Raw genomic sequence first — 18,882 nt, forward strand, 5'->3', positions numbered from 1 at the left:
CGCGGCCCCCCCCCCCCCCCCGCAATGGGGGCCGCCCTGCGGCGTGGTGTGTCTAAGGCCCTCAGGACATATCTGCAGGACACTAAACAAATCACCACCATCCAATGTCCTTTTGAGGGGCGCCAGAACGTGACCTAAACTTTCCTGGGCAACCTGGAATCGGGGCCTTGAGTGTCCTCTGCTCTCCGGGCCTCGGGTCGGGCTTTCCATGCGGCACTGAGAGCCCAAGAACACGGGGCCTTCATCTGCAGGCTAAGCACCACCTGCTGACCCCTGACCTCTGACACAGTGGGGGCAGAGGCCCTGGGGCCCGAGGGTGGCCAGCCGAACACGGGCTTCAGAAAGACAACCAGTACTTCTCCAGTATGAACGTGTCGCAAACATTGCTTGCTTTCCGGGCAGAAATAACTGGGGACCCTGCACTTTTATTTGCACAATCTGACCACCCTGGTGATCTGGGGTCCAAGGGAGGCCCCGTGCACACTGGTCCTGGTCTCCAAGAACCAGTCTGTTTTCTGTGTTCCGTGGGTTTTGTGTCTATTAGGTGGAGCCTTGTGAAGTGTAAAGAAAGCCGAGGATCCGCAGTCCCACCCAGCTCAGGCTAAGCCTTCAGCACCAGCCTGGGCCCACGTCTGGATAAAACCCAAGACTCTTCAGTGGGGGAGACCTTCAAGGGACAAGGGAGGAGGAGGCTGGGGCTTCACTCTTCTACTTGGACCTACATCTGTTCATCCTGAAAAGGGGGGAGCCCACCGCCTCTGGGGGGGTGCGGGGGCCTGTGACATGGGAGGGGTGGGCTCACCTGGGACGTAGATGTCCACGGGCACGATGCGGTCACAGCCCCTCACGACAGAGTACGAGTAGTGATAGTAACCTCCTCCATTGGCACAGCTGAGGGGGGGCATGGTGAGGGTCACACTGGCCACCCCCAGCCCTGCCCCCAACACACACCTGCCTTCAGGTGCAAACAGGTGCCAGGAATGGGCAGGAATGGGATGTGGAGTCCCAGAAAAGGGAACGAGGCCTTCTGTGGGATCAGGGAGAGCAGAAGCAAATGGACGGACCCCGAGCCCACGACACTCAGATGCTCAGGGAGGGAACCAGACACAGAAGTCCACATGGGGTGTGAGTCCACGTGGGTGACACGCCCAAAACAACAGGCTCATCCGCGGACGGGAAGGGGGCTCTCGGGGGCGGGGGCTGGGGGGAAGGTGACAGCTGATGGGGGCGGGGTTTTCTTGGAGGATGATGGAATATTCTGGAACTAGGGGCTAGAGTTGACAGCACCGTGACTACATGGACCATCACGGAACTGCGCACTTGAACAGGGTGGACTCTGTGGCCCGAGTTCTACCTCAGAACAGTGAGGTGAGGAAGCAGCTGCTGGTGGCGTGGGGAAGCGACTGGGCGCCAGGAGGGAGGGCGAGGAGCGTGCAGACAGCCCACAGAGCAGGGCACCATTTACATCCACGAAGCAGGGGCAGAACAGGGGCGACTCTGAGTGGCACAGGAGGGGTGCCCTGGGGGGGTGCCGCCCTGGGGAGGGGCCGCAGGGTGTCCTGAGGGCACAGATGCCCCCTGTGATCGCGGCAGAGGGAGCGGAGATGGGCAGGAGGCGCGCCAGCGTGTCGCGGGCACTCACCTCCCCATGGACACGACGTAGCGTGGCTCTGGCATCTGGTCATACACCTGGAAGAGACGGCGGGGTCTGGGTGCGGCTCGAGGCTGGCGGGCGGGTGGTGGGCCTCAGGGCCGGGCCTACCTTGCGGAGCGCCGGGGCCATCTTGTTGGTGAGCGTGCCGGCCACAATCATCACGTCGGACTGGCGCGGGCTGGCGCGGAAGACCACGCCAAAGCGGTCCATGTCATAGCGGGGCGCGGCCATGTGCATCATTTCCACGGCACAACACGCCAGGCCAAAGGTCATGGGCCACAGGGAGCTCTGCGGGGGCAAGGTGCTCAGCCCGGGGGCAGGGTACCCGCCCCAGCTCAAAGCCCATTGGCCAGGCCTCCCCGCGGCAGCCAAGCCACCTCCAGGCCCCAGAGGGCCCTCCGACGGTGTCACGGCCCAGGGTGCTCAACAGGAAGGTAAAGCAAGCTGCGCCTGTGGGTCAACACTTCCCCGCAGCCACGTCGCCGAAAAAGTAAAGAGCCCCAGCCCGCGTGACCCGCACGTCCTAGGTCCCATCCTTCCAACACAGGCACGCGCCGCTCCCAGTGCCTGGAGGGCCCCGTGTGGCACAGGTCAGACCCTGGGGCTCAGCCCCTCCGAGGGGCTCCTTCCTAACACTCCTAGTGTCCAGGGGCTCCCAGTGCCTATTCCTCCAGGAAGGTTTCCTGGATGCCGCTGCCCTCTGACCACTGCCTCCACCCACCCAGTGGCTCCTTTCTCCCGCTGACTCCTCTGCCAGAGCCTTCTCTGCTGTCTCTCTGCCTAGCCGGGGACCTGGAGTGGGTCCTGCCTGCCCCCCACCGGGCTCGGGCTACACAGGGGGCTGACCCTGACAGCCTCGCAGATGTGCAGTTAGGACCAACACTGCAGGGGACACCTGGCGGGACGCTCGCCATGGCCCCATCGGTTACAGAGACACACAGGAACGGCCTGCCCCTGGGACCCCCAACACGCCAAGAGGAGCCACTGCCCTGTGAATCGGGGAGACAGACGTGCACACAACGCGCAGACCGACCCAGTGAGTACTGGGGGCGGGGGAGTGTTTTCGGGTTTTTCCCAGGAAGGAGCCACTGTTCCAGGGACGCACCACTTTCCCAGTTAAAATCACTTCTGCATCCAAAGAGAAGAATAAACAGAAACAGGAGATCCGCAGAGGGGAGGCAGGTCATCTTCCCTGGGGGTGGAGGGCGAGACCAGGAAGCATGGCGTGGGCACCGAGAGGACATCAGGGCCAGCAGCGGACAGGGGCAGGTGTGCACGTGTGTGAGCACGGGGCGCGAGGCCTGAAGGACGCGGGAGGGGTCAGGGGCTCACCCGGCGGGCCCAGTTGATGAGGTCATCCAGCTTGGCCACCACATACTCGCCTCGGCTGCTGGGAAGTGCGGAGGATTTGGGGGCCACGGCTCCAGCCGTGGACGCGGCGGGCTGGGTGCTGGTAAGAACACACGGCAAGGGGGGGGGGGCCTTAGCCAGGCAGGCACCCCGACACCCCCCACCGCACGGTCGAGCCCAGAGCCCCCTCTCAGAGGGCAGCAGCAAGCTGGGGCAAGGGCTGCTCTGGGGCAGCACCGGTAGGAGCTGGGCTGCCGGGGTCAGGACAAGAATGAACTTTTGGCAGCTGCCCTGCTGTGGCCCCAGCTGGCCTCTGTCCCCGTGGAAACTTGGTCCCCCATGCGGAAAGCAGGAGCTCCGCTGACATGCTGTCAACGGCCCTTCTGGTCTGGGGACGTGCAGCCGTGGTCTTGGACATGCAGCAGGGGGCTGGGCAAGGCTCCGAGGGCAGGGACCCCTGCTTCATTGCCTGACGGTGGAGGGAGGGCCCTGGAGTCACCGGGGCTGCTGCGGTGCCAAAGGGAGGCTTTAGGGTGCGCAGGGTCCCAGGAAGGCCGGCCTCACCTGCTGGGGCTGTCAGCAGCCACGGCTGAGTGGACACCACGCACCTGGGTAGCCACGCCCACGCCGGAGCTGCAGGGAGAGGGGTGCACGTGAAGAGGAGCCCGGGGTGCCCTGAGACCTTGTGACAGAGGCTACACTGGAGCAGGGATGGGGAAGTTCCACCCAGGGGGCCAAACCTGGCCCTCTGCCTGTTGTTGTAAATAAAGTTTTATTGACATGCAACCACATCCACCCCTTTCTATCTCCGCTGTTTTCTCAAAGGCAGAGCTGAGTAGTCTCCACAGAGCCAATCTGGCCCTTCATGGAAAGTCTGCTGAGCCCTGTCTAGGAGGTGTCTGGTTCTCATCTCCTAGTTCTCTCACTTCCCCTTTATTTTACAGTGAATGCGTTTGATTCCTAGAAAAAACGTCTTCTCAAAACAAGGCAGAGTCGGCCCAAGCCCAAGTGCTCCTCGAAGCCTCCCATCTCCCCTCCATCAGGAAGACCCTCTCCTCAGATCTGCCATGTCCCTGCCCCATGGCGCCGGAGATTTCATTTCTGGGCTCTGTCCACTGAGAGGGCACGGTGACTACCTGCCTCCCTGTCCTGAGGAGGCCTACTTGAGGCCGCCACCTGAGCAAATGCACCAACCGCCTTCCTGCAACACGTGAGTGAGTTGTGAGGGAAGGAGGGCAGGCAGGCATGGGTCTGAACACAGGCTCGGCCACCACCTGGGCCGTCCCCACGGAAAGGCCTGAACACCACCTGCAAGACTGCCGGACTATGTGACCTTCAGCAGGTGGGCCCCCTCCTAGTGCTGCTGAAGGACCACCCCAGCTCCGCCGTGCTCTGATGCACCCCCACCCGCCACTGAGCCCTCCTGGGCAGGGCCGTGTGCTGGGGGAGACGCAGACACTCACCGCAGAGCAAGGATCCGGCAGAGCAGGCCCGGAGCTGCTGAGAGAGCCACACGGTGCAGGCAGTGAGTTGTTTGTAGGCGATAAACCCCGGTGGGGCCCAGCCTCCAGGAGTTTGCCCATGAGCCCTACGCCTGGCACGTCCTTCCTGTTACCCTTGGTCTATCTAAATTCCACTTAACAAACACCTGGTAAAAAGGGGTCTTTCAGAACGTGCCCCACACAGTGTCCCTACCCTGCTTACTATCTCACACCCTGAAAAAAAGGCCACACCACCCCCGGGGGCCATCCTCCCTTTCCTCCTGCAGGTCAGTGTCGCTCCTGCCTCAGGGCCTTTGCACTTGCGGCCCGCGCTGCCTGGAGCACCCTGCCCCACGCGGGCACATGCCAGCCCTTCTTACGGGCAGGTTTCGCTCCGTAGCACCCATGCCCCCCGGCTCTCTGGATGCGGTCACCCTGTTGCACCTCCATCTCTGTGCTGCGTGGTGCCTGTCTCTCGCAAGATGCTAGGGCCTCGCTGGGGTCCCCGGGGTCCTCTGCTGTGGACGGGCTCCCGGCCCTGGGCTGCGCGTGACAACCAAGCTCCCGGCGGGGCCCGGGTCCGGAGCGCGCCGCCCGTCCCTCCCGGTGCCTCGGGCGGAAATCCAGGCCTGGGGATGCGCTCGCAGCACGGTCAGCGCCCCTCCCCTCGGACGAGCCGCTGGATCTCGGCGCCCGGGACCCCGACGACGCTCTCCCCCCGCACCTCCAGCCCTCGTACTCGGTGCTTTACCCCGCATCTGCGGACGGCAGGCCTCCGCCGCACGCCGCGCTGGGAGCCCCGGAGGCCTCGGTTTCCCCGCTTGTCGGGGCTCCCGTCGCCCCGCCGCGCCGCTTGGTCCCGGGAACGAGAGCGGCGGCATCCCGCCCCCGCCCCGCCGCGGCCGCCCCCGACCCCCCGACCCGACCCGCTCACCCGCCGGCGCCGCCATTTCCGCCTCGGCCTTCAAACAACCTCTGCGGTCCGTCCGCTTCAGCGCTCCGGGTCTCCAGGCCCGGCTCCCAAAGCGGCTCGGCTGCCGCGCGGAACCTGGACCCCGGCCCTGGGACGTTCCGCCTCCGTGGACTTCCCTGCGGTGCGCCCCCGGACACCCCCTCCGGACAGGCTGGCCTGGGGGTGCGCGCGGAGCGTCCCGCATAAAGCAGGGGCGTCGCTCGCCCACTCCTTACCTCGGGAACAAAAAGCTCAAAACAGCGTCCCTGGGTGGGCTCGAACCACCAACCTTTCGGTTAACAGCCGAACGCGCTAACCGATTGCGCCACAGAGACGGCGCTGCCGCCCCGCGCCGCCTGGGCTCCTAAGAGGCGCGCGCAGCCGAGAGGCCAGGCGCAGGCGGCGGCGGCGCGCGGGCGGCGCGGCGCGAGCCGGACTCGGGGCGACGGCGGCCCCTGCCGGCCAGCCGAAATAGCTCAGTTGGGAGAGCGTTAGACTGAAGATCTAAAGGTCCCTGGTTCGATCCCGGGTTTCGGCAGCTGTTTTGGCGCTCCGGCTCCCGGCCTTTCCTTCCCCAGCATGCCCCCATTCTGCAGACGACGGACGGGGCCGCTGGCTCAGGCCCACGTCGGGGAGGAACGGAGCCCCCAGACCGTGATTCCGGCCCAAACGTGGACTCTAGCCCGATTCCCAACACTTCTTGAGCGGTAGGATTAGAACGAGCGCTACTTGTTAGCAGTTCGCAAGAACACCTTCCGCCTGCATGCCCCCTAATTCTTGCAGTCCTGCCGGATTTTACACTTGGGGGAAACTGAGGCTCACACAGGCAAGCGCAGGGGAGCGGCAGGCGGGCCTCCTGGCAGGACCACTCCGGCCCCCGAACGCCTGCACAGCCCGCCTGGTCTCGCTCCCGGGGAGCTCCAGGTCCCGGGTGGGAGGTGAGGGGTCCCTTCCCCTTTCCTTCCCGCTCCCCGCTAGCCTGTGGAGCTGGATTTTGTAACTTACTTAACTAAACTTTGCATTTTCACAGGAAAGTTGCCGACATAGTGGAGTTCCTGTGTACCCAACACCCAGTTCTGTTAGCAGCTTACACTGCAGGACGCATTTGCTGCAATTCATGAACCAAAGTGGATGTTACTGAAGTCTGAGCTTTATGCAAGTTTTCTGTTTGCCCATAACGTCCTTGCCCTGTGAGTGAGGGACCCTGGGGACTGAGCCCCCAGCCCCAGCTGAACTTTCAGATGACGCAGCCCTGGTGACATTCGACTGGCACCTCATGAGACCTGAGTCACCCAGCCGAGCTGCTCAGTGAATTTCCAGCCCCACCGGAACCACGAGAGAGCGTCTTTTCCAGCTGCTAGGTCACAAGAGAGAACGCTGCTAGAGGCCATGGGCCTGGTCAAGGCTGCTTGACCGAGGCGAGGTCAGGGAGGTCTGAGCCAGTCTCCTGGGAGAGCCCTGCAGTGGGAGGCTGGCTGGGGGAGTGAGACCAGGCACCGGGCGCGGGAACCTGGGCAGTGGGGGCAGTGAATCAGGGACTGGGGGTGGGAGGGGATGGATTATTACATGTGCAAGTGTGCTTCCCTGAGGTTTCAGATTCTTACCCTATAGGGAATTACTTTTTTTTTTAAACGATTTTATTTGAGAGAACGAGCACACGTGTGCGGGCATGAGCGGGGGGTGGGGGGCAGCGCAGAGGGAGAAGCAGACTCCCCATTGAGCAGGGAACCCGACTGGGGACTCCATCCCAGGACCCCGAGATCATGACCTGAGCCAAAGTCAGACGCCCAACCAAGTCACCCACACATCCTGTGAATTGTTTTTTTTCTTTAAAGATTTTATTTTTTAAAGATTTTATTGGGCAGAGAGCAAGCGAGCACAAGCAGCCCAACTGGAGGCTCGATCCCAGGACCCCGGGATCATGACCAAAGCCGAAGGCAGGTGCTTCACTGAGCCACCCAAGCACCCCTAGGTTTTATTTTTAAACAACTCTATGCCCAACACGGGGCTCTTAAAACCCCAAGATCAAGAGTCATTGCTCCACCAACTGAGCCAGCCAGGCACCACCCCACCCCGTGACTTTTTTAAAATCAGTTTTTTAGGGGCGCCTGGGTGGCTCAGTCGGTTAAGCGACTGCCTTCGGCTCAGGTCATGATCCTGGAGTCCCGCATCAGGCTCCCTGCTCGGCGGGGAGCCTGCTTCTCGCTCTGACCCTCCCCCCTCTCATGCTCTCTCTATCTCATTCTCTCTCTCAATAAATAAATAAAATCTTTAAAAAAAAATCAGTTTTTTAGGGGCGCCTGGGTGGCTCAGTCGGTTAAGCGACTGCCTTCGGCTCAGGTCATGATCCTGGAGTCCCGGGATCGAGTCCCGCATCGGGCTCCCTGCTCGGCGGGGAGCCTGCTTCTCACTCTGACCCTCCTCCCCCTCATGCTCTATCTCATTCTCTCTCAATAAATAAATAAAATCTTAAAAAAATATCAGTTTTTTAGATAGCAATAGGCTTGAAGAGAGGCTGAGGTGTGTGCGATGACAACTGCCCATCTCAGAGAGCGGGGATGTTGGTGTGTGGGGACCACAGGTACTAGGTAGGGGTGGGATCGTTCCCTTGCATCGTCCGGCTGGAGTGAGAAAAGCAAACCAACTTGACGAGCAGCTTCTGCAGGGCCTTGGGGCCTGGGTGGGCAGCAGTTCAGAGAAGGGGTGGTCTGGGGGCGGTGGGAGGAGGGGAGGGCAGGGGGTCAAGGGGGCAGCAGGGAGGCCACACAGAGGCCAGGGAGCTAGAGCCCAGAGGGAAGGGGCGGAGGTGGGCGGGGGAAGGAGGCAAGATGGTCATGGGTTTGTGTGGGGGGGGGGCTCCTGGCATTGAGGGGTGGGGTCCAGGATGCTGCCCAGCCCCCCTGCGGCACCCAGGACGGCCGTCGGAGAATGACCCGGCCTGATGTCTGCAGCGCCGAGGGGGGAGACAGGAGTAGGAGTGGGGGTGAGGGGTGGGCTGACGGAAGCCTCGCGGTGGACAACAGGGCAGTGCTGGGGGCAGTCTGTGTCTCAGAGGCTTGTGCTGTGCGTGCTTCTCCAGGGACCCCCATGGGGCCGCCAGCTGCCGGGCCCCGCGCCCCTCACACCTGCCCAGCGGCCATAGGACGAGCACCCTCAGGCTCCCCGCAACAGGGCGCAGGCCCAGGGTGCAGGTGGGGCTCCAGCGGGCATTTAACGCTGGTCTGGACAGGATGACTGCGCCAGTGGCCCACCTCAGCCACCGCATCGAGCACGGCCAGTGGTGGACGGAGCCATCAGGCTCTCCCAGAAAGGGGCACGGCCCGCTTTGGAGACGATGTCGGGCTGTTCTCTGTGGAGGAAGCGACCAAGCGGCCTGGCTTTGGGCTCCACGGTGGATGGGAACCGTCGACCCTCTGTGGTCCCAGCCCCGCTGTCCCAGGCCAGCTCGCCCGCCCCCCCCCCCGCCCCCATCGGGAGGATTCTGGGGCCATCTCCCAGCCTCTCCCGCTGCACAACTGACCCGTGGTTGTGTGTGTGGCCCGGGCCTCTGCCGGCTCAGACAGCCCCTTCTCAGGGCCCGAGCCCGCCCACCTCCCAGCAGGCTCTCCCTCTAAGCCCCCACTCTAGTGGCTGCTGACCCCGGCCAGGGCCTCGAGCTGAGCCTCCTGACCGTGTACCCACTGCACGGTCCCCCAGCAGCTCAGGATAAAGAGTTCGTTTGAGCATGGCTTTGACAGGCCACAGAATTTCTGTGACTGGGTCAGTACAGGCCATGGCAGGTCTCCAAAGGCCAGGGCCCGCGCTGGGGACCCTCGGGCACCAGGGTGACCCCCCAGCTGCCTCCTTTTCTGGGCCTGGGCAGGAACGTGAGCCCGGCCTCCAGGCAAAGGCCTTGCTTCTGCAGGAGCCAGTCCCCACACTGCGACCCCACGGCCACACACACAGTGACTGAGGCGGCTACGGGTGGGGGTCCCGCCCTCCGGGGAGCCCGCGCTCAGCACTGGGCCAGATGCGGCCACACGGGAACATCCACACGGGACCAGGGGGTGGGTGGGAAGCGGCCGCTGGAGGGTCCTGCCGCACGTGTTCTCCCGCACGGGGAAGGACAGCAGAGCTGAAACGCGAGGAAACCCGAGTGCGGCACCGTGGCCTCGGGGCCTGCCTCAAGAGGAGGCAAACACAGAAACACACGCGTGTTCTGGAGGAACGCATTCACAGAGGCTTTCTTAAAACTCCTGTTTAATATTGGATACAGTGCTTTTTAACATAAAAAAACCAAATGTGCACCTTTTATTAAACAATACAGTACAGTCACAAGTAATGATATGCAATAAAATAAAACACATTTTTGTTTCAAAATCAGGAACTCTACCTTCCACAAAAGCCAGGAAAAGAGCACCCACAGATGAGAAGCGAGCACATTCCGGGCCCCGGTCCCGCAGACCGCACTCGCGCTCCAGCCACGGGACCCATGGCGGCCCCTCCAGCATCAGCACCGCTGACTCCTTTCTTCTAGGAGCTGGTTATCAAATATTTCTTTTTCCCTTCAGAAAACAAAAGCAGAGAGCCTCGTTTAGTAATTCCTCGTCTTGAACATGAAACAGACGAGTCCATGCTTCGTGGGGACGGAGTCTCCGTGTAGGGAGATGGAACGTTCTGGAGACGGAGGGTGGGGGTGGCCGCAGGACGGTGAGTGGGCCTCACACCACTGAGCTGTGCGCTCAGAGACGGTTACGACAGGACATTTTACGTCATGTGCATTTTACCACAATTCATAAAAAAAAATGAACGGCTTTTTAAGGAGTGTGAACTTTCAAATTGTCCTCATTAAGCGACTCCTTGACGATAAGAATTACGTTAACGGGTGTTTGGGGCATGCCCCCAGGGTTGGCGACCGTAACAAAGAGCACAGACTGGGACAGCGGGCGGCTCAGGCGAACCCGAGGCCGCTGGGCGGGCACCCCTGATGGTCAGCACAGCCTGAAGGAAGGGGCCGGCCGGCAGGCCCTCAGCCAGAGGCCCCGCCCCTAGAGTCCGGAGCAGGTGCACATGCGTGTCCACGGCTGGCCAAGAGCAGCGGCAGAGCGTGAAGACGGACAGTCGTCCTCACAGGCACAACGGCCAGCCCCTCGGACGCGGAGGAGGAAATCGCTGGGGGGGGGCGGGGCAGGTCCCGGCCCCGACCCTGCTCCCCCAAGAACACTATTCTTTACTTGTGTTGAGGGCACCGCACTGGACCACCGAGATCCAGGGACAGAAACACCAAGTCTCCCTGCTGCCAAGGCCCCTCATGCTCTGCTGGCTCATCTGGGCCAACACTCCTGCACACCGAGCCAGACGGGCCCTTCCGTGGCCAGCCTGGCAGCTGGCCTCCCCACCCCGAGACCTGGCCTCCTGGCATGCCGCGGGGCCCCCCCCGGGGAAGGAGCGCGGCCTCCTGGGAGCTGTCTTCGCTGTCCGGCATCCGTGACAGTGGGCCCGGGCGGCCTTGGACAGAGACCCTGGCCTGTGACTCTAGTTGAGTCTTCAGCCTGTCACTGCCACGCGGGCCCAGCCTGTTCCCAGCAAGCCTGGCAGCAAGCCCAGAGACGGGATTAGGGGCTCTGGGGGCCAAAAATCCCAGGGCGGCTAACCTCACCGACGGAAGAGAAACATCTTGATCACGGCATTCTTCTGACCTGCTAGGAACGGCCCAGGCGACTGCTGCCGTGTAATCTAACTGTGTTTTCTTAAACGGCCACGGCACTGGGGCAAGGGGAGAAAGCTCGAAATGCAAACAGGAGCCCAAGCGAAACGCGATTAGGCACCGCAGGCCCGGCACGCGCCCAGGGAGCAGCCCCGGTGGACCGCCTGTGGGCCGTGGCGTGGGCCAGCTCTGCCTGCCCAGACCGGCTCAGGGACGCGCCCGAGGACAGCGCCCACTGCTTGCGTCACTGGGTCCCTCTGACAACTCCTGGCCAAGGGCTAACGTGCACTTCCCATCGCAGGCACTTCATTCACCCGCCGGGCACCTGGACCAGCGTGTCGGCAAGAGGGGCCTTGAGCCCCAGCCACCAGCACGAGGGAGCGCGAGCCCTTCTAGACACACCTGTGCTGCTTGGGGAGCAGCGCCCTGAGCAGCCTACCGGTAGCTGAGGGACGGTCCTCTGAGGTACTTCTCCTCAGCCGTCTTGTAATCCACAGCGTCCACCGCCGCGATCGCGCAGATGATGGCCTGCAAGGGGGCAGAGGGCGCTCAGCCGCGGGCAGCGGGCCCATGGCGCCCGCAGAGCTAGAGGGATGCGCGTGGGGCCCGGGGCAGCTTCCGAGCAGCCTCCACGAACACGCACGGGTCCGTGAGATCTCTGCAGTCATGTGAAGGACGCGGTCTTTCGGACGAGACACGAGAGTTCGTGTCACTAAAGGCAGAGAATGAGGCAGGACCAAAACCAACAAGCCCATTTGTGGAAATTTGTAAGTTCACTGTTCAAACAACAGGAAAAATATAACCGCAATCATCTAAGCACACGGTATGTCTGACGTTGAGAAATCCTTCTCCATTTCTTCAGAAGAAACAGCAGAACTGTGGTTACTAGAAATGTGATTTTTTATTTTTTTAGAGAGCATTCATTTGAGGGGGAGGAGGAGCAGAGGGAGAGGGAGAAGCAGACTCTCCGCAGAGCAGGGAGCCCGATGCGGGGCTCGATCCCAGGATCCCAGGATCACGACCTGAGCCGAAGGCAGTCGCTTCACCGACAGTGGCCCAGCGCCCCCAGAAAGTGTTTTTAAAGAGCCTGTGAGGGGCGCGGGGCCGGCTCGGTTGAGAGCACTTGCGACTCTCGGTCCCACGCTGGGGATACAGATCACTTAAAAATAAAATCTTAAAAATCAAGCAGAGCCTTTATGGTCTAGAACAGGGTCCCCCAACACCCCTGGGCAGTGCTGACATCGGGCAGGTCGCTCTCCGGGAGGCGTCCAGGCACTGTGGGGGTCCAGCAGCATCCTGCCCCCTGCCCCCCGTGAGAACCACAGCCATCCCCACATAGGGACCAGTGTCCCTGGGGCAGAACCACCCCTTCCTTAAAGATATACACTGGAGGGCACCTGGGTGGCTCAGTTGGTTAAGCGACTGCCTTCGGCTCAGGTCATGATCCTGGAGTCACGGGATTGAGTCCCACATCGGGCTCCCTGCTCAGCGGGGAGCCTGCTTCTCACTCTGACCCTCCCCCATCTCATGTGCTCTCTCTCTCTCTCTAATAAATAAATAAAATCTTAAAAAAAAAATTTAAAAAAAATTTAAAAAGATACACACCGGAGTACTTAAGCATAAAAAAAGTTTGGGAGGGGTGCCTGGGTGGCTCAGTCGTTAAGCGTCTGCCTTTGGCTCAGGTCATGATCTCGGGGTCCTGGGATCGAGCCCTGCATCAGGCTCCTGGCTCAGCGGGAAGCCTGCTTCTCCTTCTCCCACTCCCCCTGTTTGTGTTCCCTCTCTCCTGCCTGTCAAATAAATAAATAAAATCTTCAAAAAAAAAAAAAGTTTGGGGAACCCCCCCATAATTACCTGGGGGGAGGGAGCTAGAGATACAAACAGCGTGAGGTCGCTATTCCAACTGGGTGTTGGGCACCCAAGCTCCCTGCCGCTATCTTCATCTCGTTTGTATTTGAAAGCTTCCAGGCACAGAAATAGACCTTTGAGCTTAGCAACCTTTCCCACACGTGCTCACACGTGCCCAGCAGAGCCCCCCCCCGCCCTGCCTTCAAAACCACCGGAGTCATCATGTGTGCACGCCTGCCCAGCCAAACCCCAGCGGGTGCGTCCAACACAACTACAGCTCCCTCTCCACGAGCAACGCCTACTCCGGAAACGCATCCACGTGCACACAGTTTAAAGCACGTGGTTCTCGTCCCCTGGCACTGGCCACGGGGTCTCCACGCCGCCCCAGAGCGGGCGCCGGGCTCCACGCTGCCGTGGCCTCCCGGGCAGACTTCTGGAGAACGCCATCCCAGCACCAAACCCCAGCCCCGCGTGGCTGGTGGCCGCGGCCCCAGACCCCCACCCGCCAGCGTGCACGACAGCCCTGCCGTCCACTCACTTCAGGCAGAAGAACATCCAGAATAAAGCGGATCCGGTCGCCGTTGACCCGCGCCAGCGTCCTGCTGCCCGTCTCCTGGTAGACCCCCTGTAAGTACTTCACCACCAGGTCCAGCTGATCCTCGTCCTCCAGGTACGTCTCCACGCACGTCACGTACTGACCCGAATTCAGAAACGTCTTCAGCCACCGGGACGGCTTCCTGTTCTTCAGGATGGCCCGCAGGTGGCCCTCGGCGCCCCTCGCTTTCACGATGTACTCCACGAGCTTCTGGTTGGCCCGGTCCCGAGCAGCCCGGGACCGGTCAGGGAGGACCTTCCTGTAGGGCCGCCTCCTCCCCTGGGGGCTCCCCACCACAGGTTCCTCGGGGTACCCCCCGCTCAGCTGCGGGAACCTGGTCCCCAAGACGTCCTGCTGGATGGACTTGCGGACAGGATAACCTGCAGACGAACGACACGTCCGTGGGACCGCTGGCCTGGGTGGGACGGCTCCCTCCTCCTCCCTTCACTGTGCTGTCTGGGGGCTCTGCGGGAGAGTCCCCCCCGGGCCCCCAGGCACAACCACCACGGCCCTAAGGACTCCTCCTCTGATGGGACCCGTCTCTCCCCAGCTCAGCCTGACGCCAGTGTCGCCCCAATGAGCAGAGCCCCCGGTGTACGGTGGGACTCTCCGTTCACCCCAAACTCGGGCACCAGGGAAGGCAGGAGGAGAGGCCAGGTGCCCGGTGGGCAGTGGGGGCAGGCGGTGGTCAGGGCTTGTTCCTGGCAATCTAGGGTCAGGCTGGGGACAGGGCGCGGCCTCCACCCAGACGCATCCCCTCCCGAGCTTCAGACACAGAAGACAGCTGCTTCACGCCTCTCAAGAGGAGTCGCCGGGCTTACTTATATCGGCGGCGTAATACTCCAGGAAAGAGCCCGCGAAAGAACCGCAGCCTGCAGAGGACACACAAGAGAGCCACGTCACCCATCAGAGGCGGCGCTCAGGAGCGGCCCGAGGGACACGGGGTCAGCATGCCTGCCTTGCGTCAGCCCTGCCTGGACCCCAACACCAGCGCGGCCGGCAGGGTGCCACCGCCCCTGGGGCGCCCAGAAAGGCTACCCTCTGAAGATTCCCAACAGCCGGACGTGGGGTGGACAGAGACCAACTCTCTGATTCAGAGCAAACCCCGCATTCCGTTCGCACCCAGTCTTCGCCCCGTGTCTGCCCACCTGCCCTTGTCGGGGACAAGACTGCCATGGGCCCAGGCCGGGCGGCCATGGGAAACAGGCCTGCGCTCTGCCCCCAGCTCGGTCCCTTTGTCCAAGGGTGTGCAGGCCCACATACCAAGCCGGACCCTGTAGTCGGTGATCAGGGAGACACACCAGCCGATGGCCTGGTCGAAGTCCTCCTTGGCTTCGTTCTGCAACGAGACCCAGGCAGCAGCTTCAGCAGGCGCTCTTCCAACCTCCTCTGCGTCCTCGGCTCCCGCGTCCACACCGCAGAGCCAGCAGATGCCCCTGTGTGGGGCTGCTGAAGCCGCATGGGGAAACCCACACGGAGGCCCAGGTCTGGGGCCGGGGCTGCTCAGGAAGTGGTCACGTGGGAGCTGAGCACTCTGGGAGAGGAGAGCTGGGGACTTTAAGGAGAGGAAGGTGCCAAGCACCCCAACGTGCGGCTGATATCGCCCAAACAAAACTTGAAGGTCTTTGTACGACAAATCCTTCTAAGAGTCATCTCTGTGCCCTTGGCTCAGAACGGTGTCGGCTCAGTCGGGAGGAAGGACACTCAGCCACCCGTGGGGACGCCCGCCGAGGCCTCAAGGTCCTCATTTGCAAACTGAGGACAATGCCCCCCCCCACCCCCCGAGGACCTGAGCTGGGACCATGGCCCGCTACCTGAGGTCCACGTCCTGTGTTACCGCCACCTTAGCCCGGCCCTCTCCCCGTGGCTGCCACACATAGCAGCCGTGGGACAGGGACAGCAGGTGGTGCTGCTCCTTGCTCGGGAGAGCAGAGCTCAAGACCGTGAGCGTGACACCGGGGCCGGTCCCTCAGCACAGCCCGGGACAGTCCCAACTAGCTCGAGGCGGCCATGCTCCTGCCGCCGGTACAAGGCCTCAGTGACCCCGTGCACCCCACTCCACAGGCGGGCCTGGCTTTGCTCAGGGAGCAGAAAGATGGGCAACAGGCATCATCCCAGCGTCTGGACTACATGAGGCCATGCATCGTCTTTGTCACAGAACACAGTTCCGTGTTTGGGGCACACCGACCTCAAAGCAAGACTCCCGCTCCCCTTTCTGACCACTCCCCCCCATTTTGGGAAAGCTATCCGGATCCCCGAGAGTGGCCTTGGGGTCAGAGCCAGCCCCTGGCCTGGAGGGTTGGGCGCCCGGCTCCCCGCGCTCGCGGGCGTGTGGAAGCTCCTGAGGCCACGGCCGGCCCTCTTCCAGAACCGGGCCCCGCCAACGGGCACCCTGACGGAGACTGGGCGCCCAGCGAAGGCCGCTCGCAGAAGCTGTGGTGACCACACTCACCACACACGGGACAGGAGCAGGACTACGTCGCAGGGACACGCACAGGAGTGGAAGGAAGAGAAGGCTGGGGTCCGGCGTGGGCGCTCCCCTTCCCGACCCCACCCACGCCGCAGCCCGGGCCGCCCGCACTCGGGGAGACAGCGGCGGGCAGAAGGCTCCCCGGGGTCTCCCCCTCGAGCTCCCAGGCAGTCCACGCGACAGGAAGCCTGTGACGTGGAGCCAGGAACCTGCTCCCCGGGCTGGGACAAGACTGCACTGGGGTGGGGGGTGCTAACGGACCCCTCCCCTAGGCTGGGTTTGTGCTGGGATAGCTGGTGTCACCCACACAGCACCGCAGGGCGGACGGTGTGTGTGCAACGGACCAGCGCCTCGTGGCTCGTGGGCTCGGTGTACGATCAAGATCCGATGACGTTTCGGGGGGGCTCAGCCGCTGGCGAGGCCAGGAAGCCCCGAGGGGCGCCACCGCGGCCGAGCACTCAGCCCCCCGCGCACACGCGCAGGGACAGCCTCCGAACCATCGCCCGCGTCAGGACGCCGGCCTCGCACCCAGGCACACCGTCCTCTGCGCTGGACAACGGGGGACGGCCGGCAACCTCCCAGGGCGGTGGTGGTCCCCGCCAGAACGGCCGGAGCCGGGCCCAGCAGACCACCGTCACGCGGGAGCGCACCGCTCCCCACGCAGGGCGGCTGCTTCCCAGGCACGAAGCACAGTCCGCCTACCAGAAGCGCCTGCTTCTCTTTGCAGTCGAAGTGCTTCAGTCTCCTGAGAGACACCGTGATCCTGGAAGCAGAGAGACGAAGGTTAACGGGGAGCTCCCTCTCCTGAGTCAGGACGACGGTTCCCTCTCCTCTGATGGAACTAGCGGTGACCGCGGGGCCCCTGCCAGCACCAGCTGCCCAAGGAAGCCCCAGACACAGGCACTAGGGGACGTGGCTGGGGCCGCCACGCGGGACGCCCACCCCCCAGCCACCCGTGGAAGTGGAGGCCGGGTCACTGCCCACAGCACCTGCAACGACTGGAGTATAGTTTGTGGGGAGCGGGCGGGATCCGCCGAGTGTCTAACCGGGCCGCCCTTCAAAGCCGGCAAATAAAGCTTGGGACACCGGACTGCCCGAGCAGTCCCTTTCAACACAGCTTCTGTCTGGATTCGTCTTCCGGGGAGCTGGAGCGCAGGGGCATGAGACCATCCCGGCCCTGGACCCCAGCCCCCTCCCCACCATCCCGGTGCCCCCGAGCCGGCAGGCCTTCGCCCGGGAAGCGTTTGCAGAGAGCAGACAGCTGGGTTACCCTCTCCCTTTGGGGTCCATGTGCCCCTCGATAAAGAGCACACTGGCTTTCTTATCTCTTCGCCGGACACTCTTGACCTGTTGGCAAATCCAAGAAAATAAAGCATCAAGAACCCAGAAGAGGCCATGGGTTTGAATTACCTTCCTGACCTCTGTTAACCATGCAGGTTGGCACATGGCCGGCGTGTGACAAGGGGCGCCGCTGCCTGGGGGACCAAGGCCAAGCCCCCGACCGGAGGCTCAGACACCGCCCTGTCTGCTGCACACACCACTCAGTCTCACAGATGAGCAGGGCCAGGCGGCACTTTGCTCTGTTCTCTCTCCTAACAGAAAGACCCAAGCCCACACTGCCTGCCACCTCTGCAGACGACCACACGATTCTCTCCTGACTCAGCAGGACAGGCTCATTCTCGTTTTCAGGATGAGCAAAGTGAGCTCAGGCGGGTGGGACCAGCCGAGGACACAGAGGCAGTGGTGCGTCCTCTCTGCCCGGTGCCTGTGTCCCCGGCTCAGCCGTAAACCGAGAGCTGACCCCAGGAACCTGTGACCTTGGAGATCCATGGCCCAGCAAGGTCCCCAGGAACTGGTGAAAATGAGGACAGGTCCAGGAAAAGGGTGCCAGCTGCATGGGGTGGGGGGACACACGAGCGTCTGCCACAAAGTAAATACTGAAGGGAGGCCGAGGGGCCCCGATAAACGACCCCCAACAATGGTGCAGAGACACTGCACGGAGACCCCCACTTCATCTGCGTATCTGTTCAAGCTCCACCTTCTGCCCAGCAGACGCTGCCCGGATGTGGACCCCACTTCGCTGCAGCCAGTCCAGCACGGAAGCCGTGCTGCCCGCTGCACGTCAGCCGCACGGCAACACCAGCAGTGTCTCTGGCTCCTGCAAACACCTTTCCGGGTTCAACGTCACCGTTTCTCACTACAGGTTAAAGCCCTAGGGCCGGAGCCGTAGGAATGCCATCTACACTGGACGGGGAGGAAGGACACCGGATGAAGGAGGGGGAGCCGGCACGCGGCCCTGGCCTAAAAAGTAAACGGACAGCCTGCACCGTCCAGGCGCGGCGCACGGAGAAGCAGGGCCAGGAATTTCACTGCGCTGAGGCCCATCCACCGCACACGCACAGCCGATCCCTACCCTGAAATCTGAGCAATTTAAAAGCTCCAAAGGAAAAACTCTCAAGCGCACAGTATTAGAAATCAGCAAGTTGCCGATTTTTTTACACAGGTTTTCAGGTTTTCCTGAGCCTGCTCGGTCAAGACTGGACCTAAGATCCTCACACTCAACTGTGCCAAAATGATCACACTCCCCTTACTCAGGTAACCATCTCCAGAAACCCCGCTTAGAATCGTAAGGCCGGGGCGCCTGGGTGGCTCAGTTGGTTAAGCGACTGCCTTCGGCTCAGGTCATGATCCTGGAGTCCCTGGATCGAGTCCTGCATCGGGCTCCCTGCTCAGCAGGGAGTCTGCTTCTCCCTCTGACCCTCCCCCCTCTCATGTGCTCTCTCTCATTCTCTCTCTCTCAAATAAATAAATAAAAAATCTTTAAAAAAAAAAAAAAAAAAAAAAAA

General features: G+C 62.3%; 2 protein-coding genes and 2 non-coding genes across 6 annotated transcripts in view; 1 reads left to right on the forward strand and 3 right to left on the reverse strand.

Annotated features, from left to right (window-relative positions):
- The window catches only part of NDUFS7 (NADH:ubiquinone oxidoreductase core subunit S7), a 6,738-nt gene extending 1,186 nt beyond the window's left edge, over positions 1-5,552 (reverse strand). The window contains exons 1-7 of one of the 2 annotated variants that reach the window (XM_021705231.1): positions 5,420-5,552; positions 4,468-4,504; positions 3,569-3,637; positions 2,987-3,104; positions 1,763-1,942; positions 1,643-1,689; positions 803-891 (exon numbers count right to left, since the gene is read on the reverse strand). In XM_021705231.1, the coding sequence (XP_021560906.1) occupies positions 803-891; positions 1,643-1,689; positions 1,763-1,942; positions 2,987-3,104; positions 3,569-3,637; positions 4,468-4,504; positions 5,420-5,435 (556 nt within the window). In that variant the 5' untranslated portion in view covers positions 5,436-5,552. The remainder of the gene's footprint in view (positions 1-802; positions 892-1,642; positions 1,690-1,762; positions 1,943-2,986; positions 3,105-3,568; positions 3,638-4,467; positions 4,505-5,419) is intronic. The other variant, XM_021705233.1, reaches the window with a different exon arrangement.
- Positions 5,553-5,698: 146 nt separating this feature from the next.
- Positions 5,699-5,772, reverse strand: TRNAN-GUU. Its single transcript has one exon. It is a non-coding gene; the product is annotated as a tRNA-Asn (tRNA).
- A 130-nt stretch (positions 5,773-5,902) lies between these two features.
- On the forward strand, positions 5,903-5,975 carry TRNAF-GAA. The gene has a single exon. It is a non-coding gene; the product is annotated as a tRNA-Phe (tRNA).
- A 3,695-nt stretch (positions 5,976-9,670) lies between these two features.
- Positions 9,671-18,882, reverse strand: part of PWWP3A (PWWP domain containing 3A, DNA repair factor) — a 16,770-nt gene continuing 7,558 nt past the window's right edge. For both annotated transcript variants that reach the window (XM_021705364.1, XM_044918180.1), the window contains 7 exons: positions 17,307-17,383; positions 16,739-16,799; positions 14,830-14,905; positions 14,388-14,438; positions 13,510-13,946; positions 11,563-11,651; positions 9,671-9,981 (listed from right to left, as the gene is read on the reverse strand). In XM_021705364.1, coding sequence (XP_021561039.1) covers positions 9,927-9,981; positions 11,563-11,651; positions 13,510-13,946; positions 14,388-14,438; positions 14,830-14,905; positions 16,739-16,799; positions 17,307-17,383 — 846 coding nt within the window. In that variant the 3' untranslated portion in view covers positions 9,671-9,926. The remainder of the gene's footprint in view (positions 9,982-11,562; positions 11,652-13,509; positions 13,947-14,387; positions 14,439-14,829; positions 14,906-16,738; positions 16,800-17,306; positions 17,384-18,882) is intronic.

The sequence above is a fragment of the Neomonachus schauinslandi genome, chromosome 1, assembly GCF_002201575.2.
Source record: "Neomonachus schauinslandi chromosome 1, ASM220157v2, whole genome shotgun sequence".
In the NCBI taxonomy this organism is placed as follows: domain Eukaryota; kingdom Metazoa; phylum Chordata; class Mammalia; order Carnivora; family Phocidae; genus Neomonachus; species Neomonachus schauinslandi.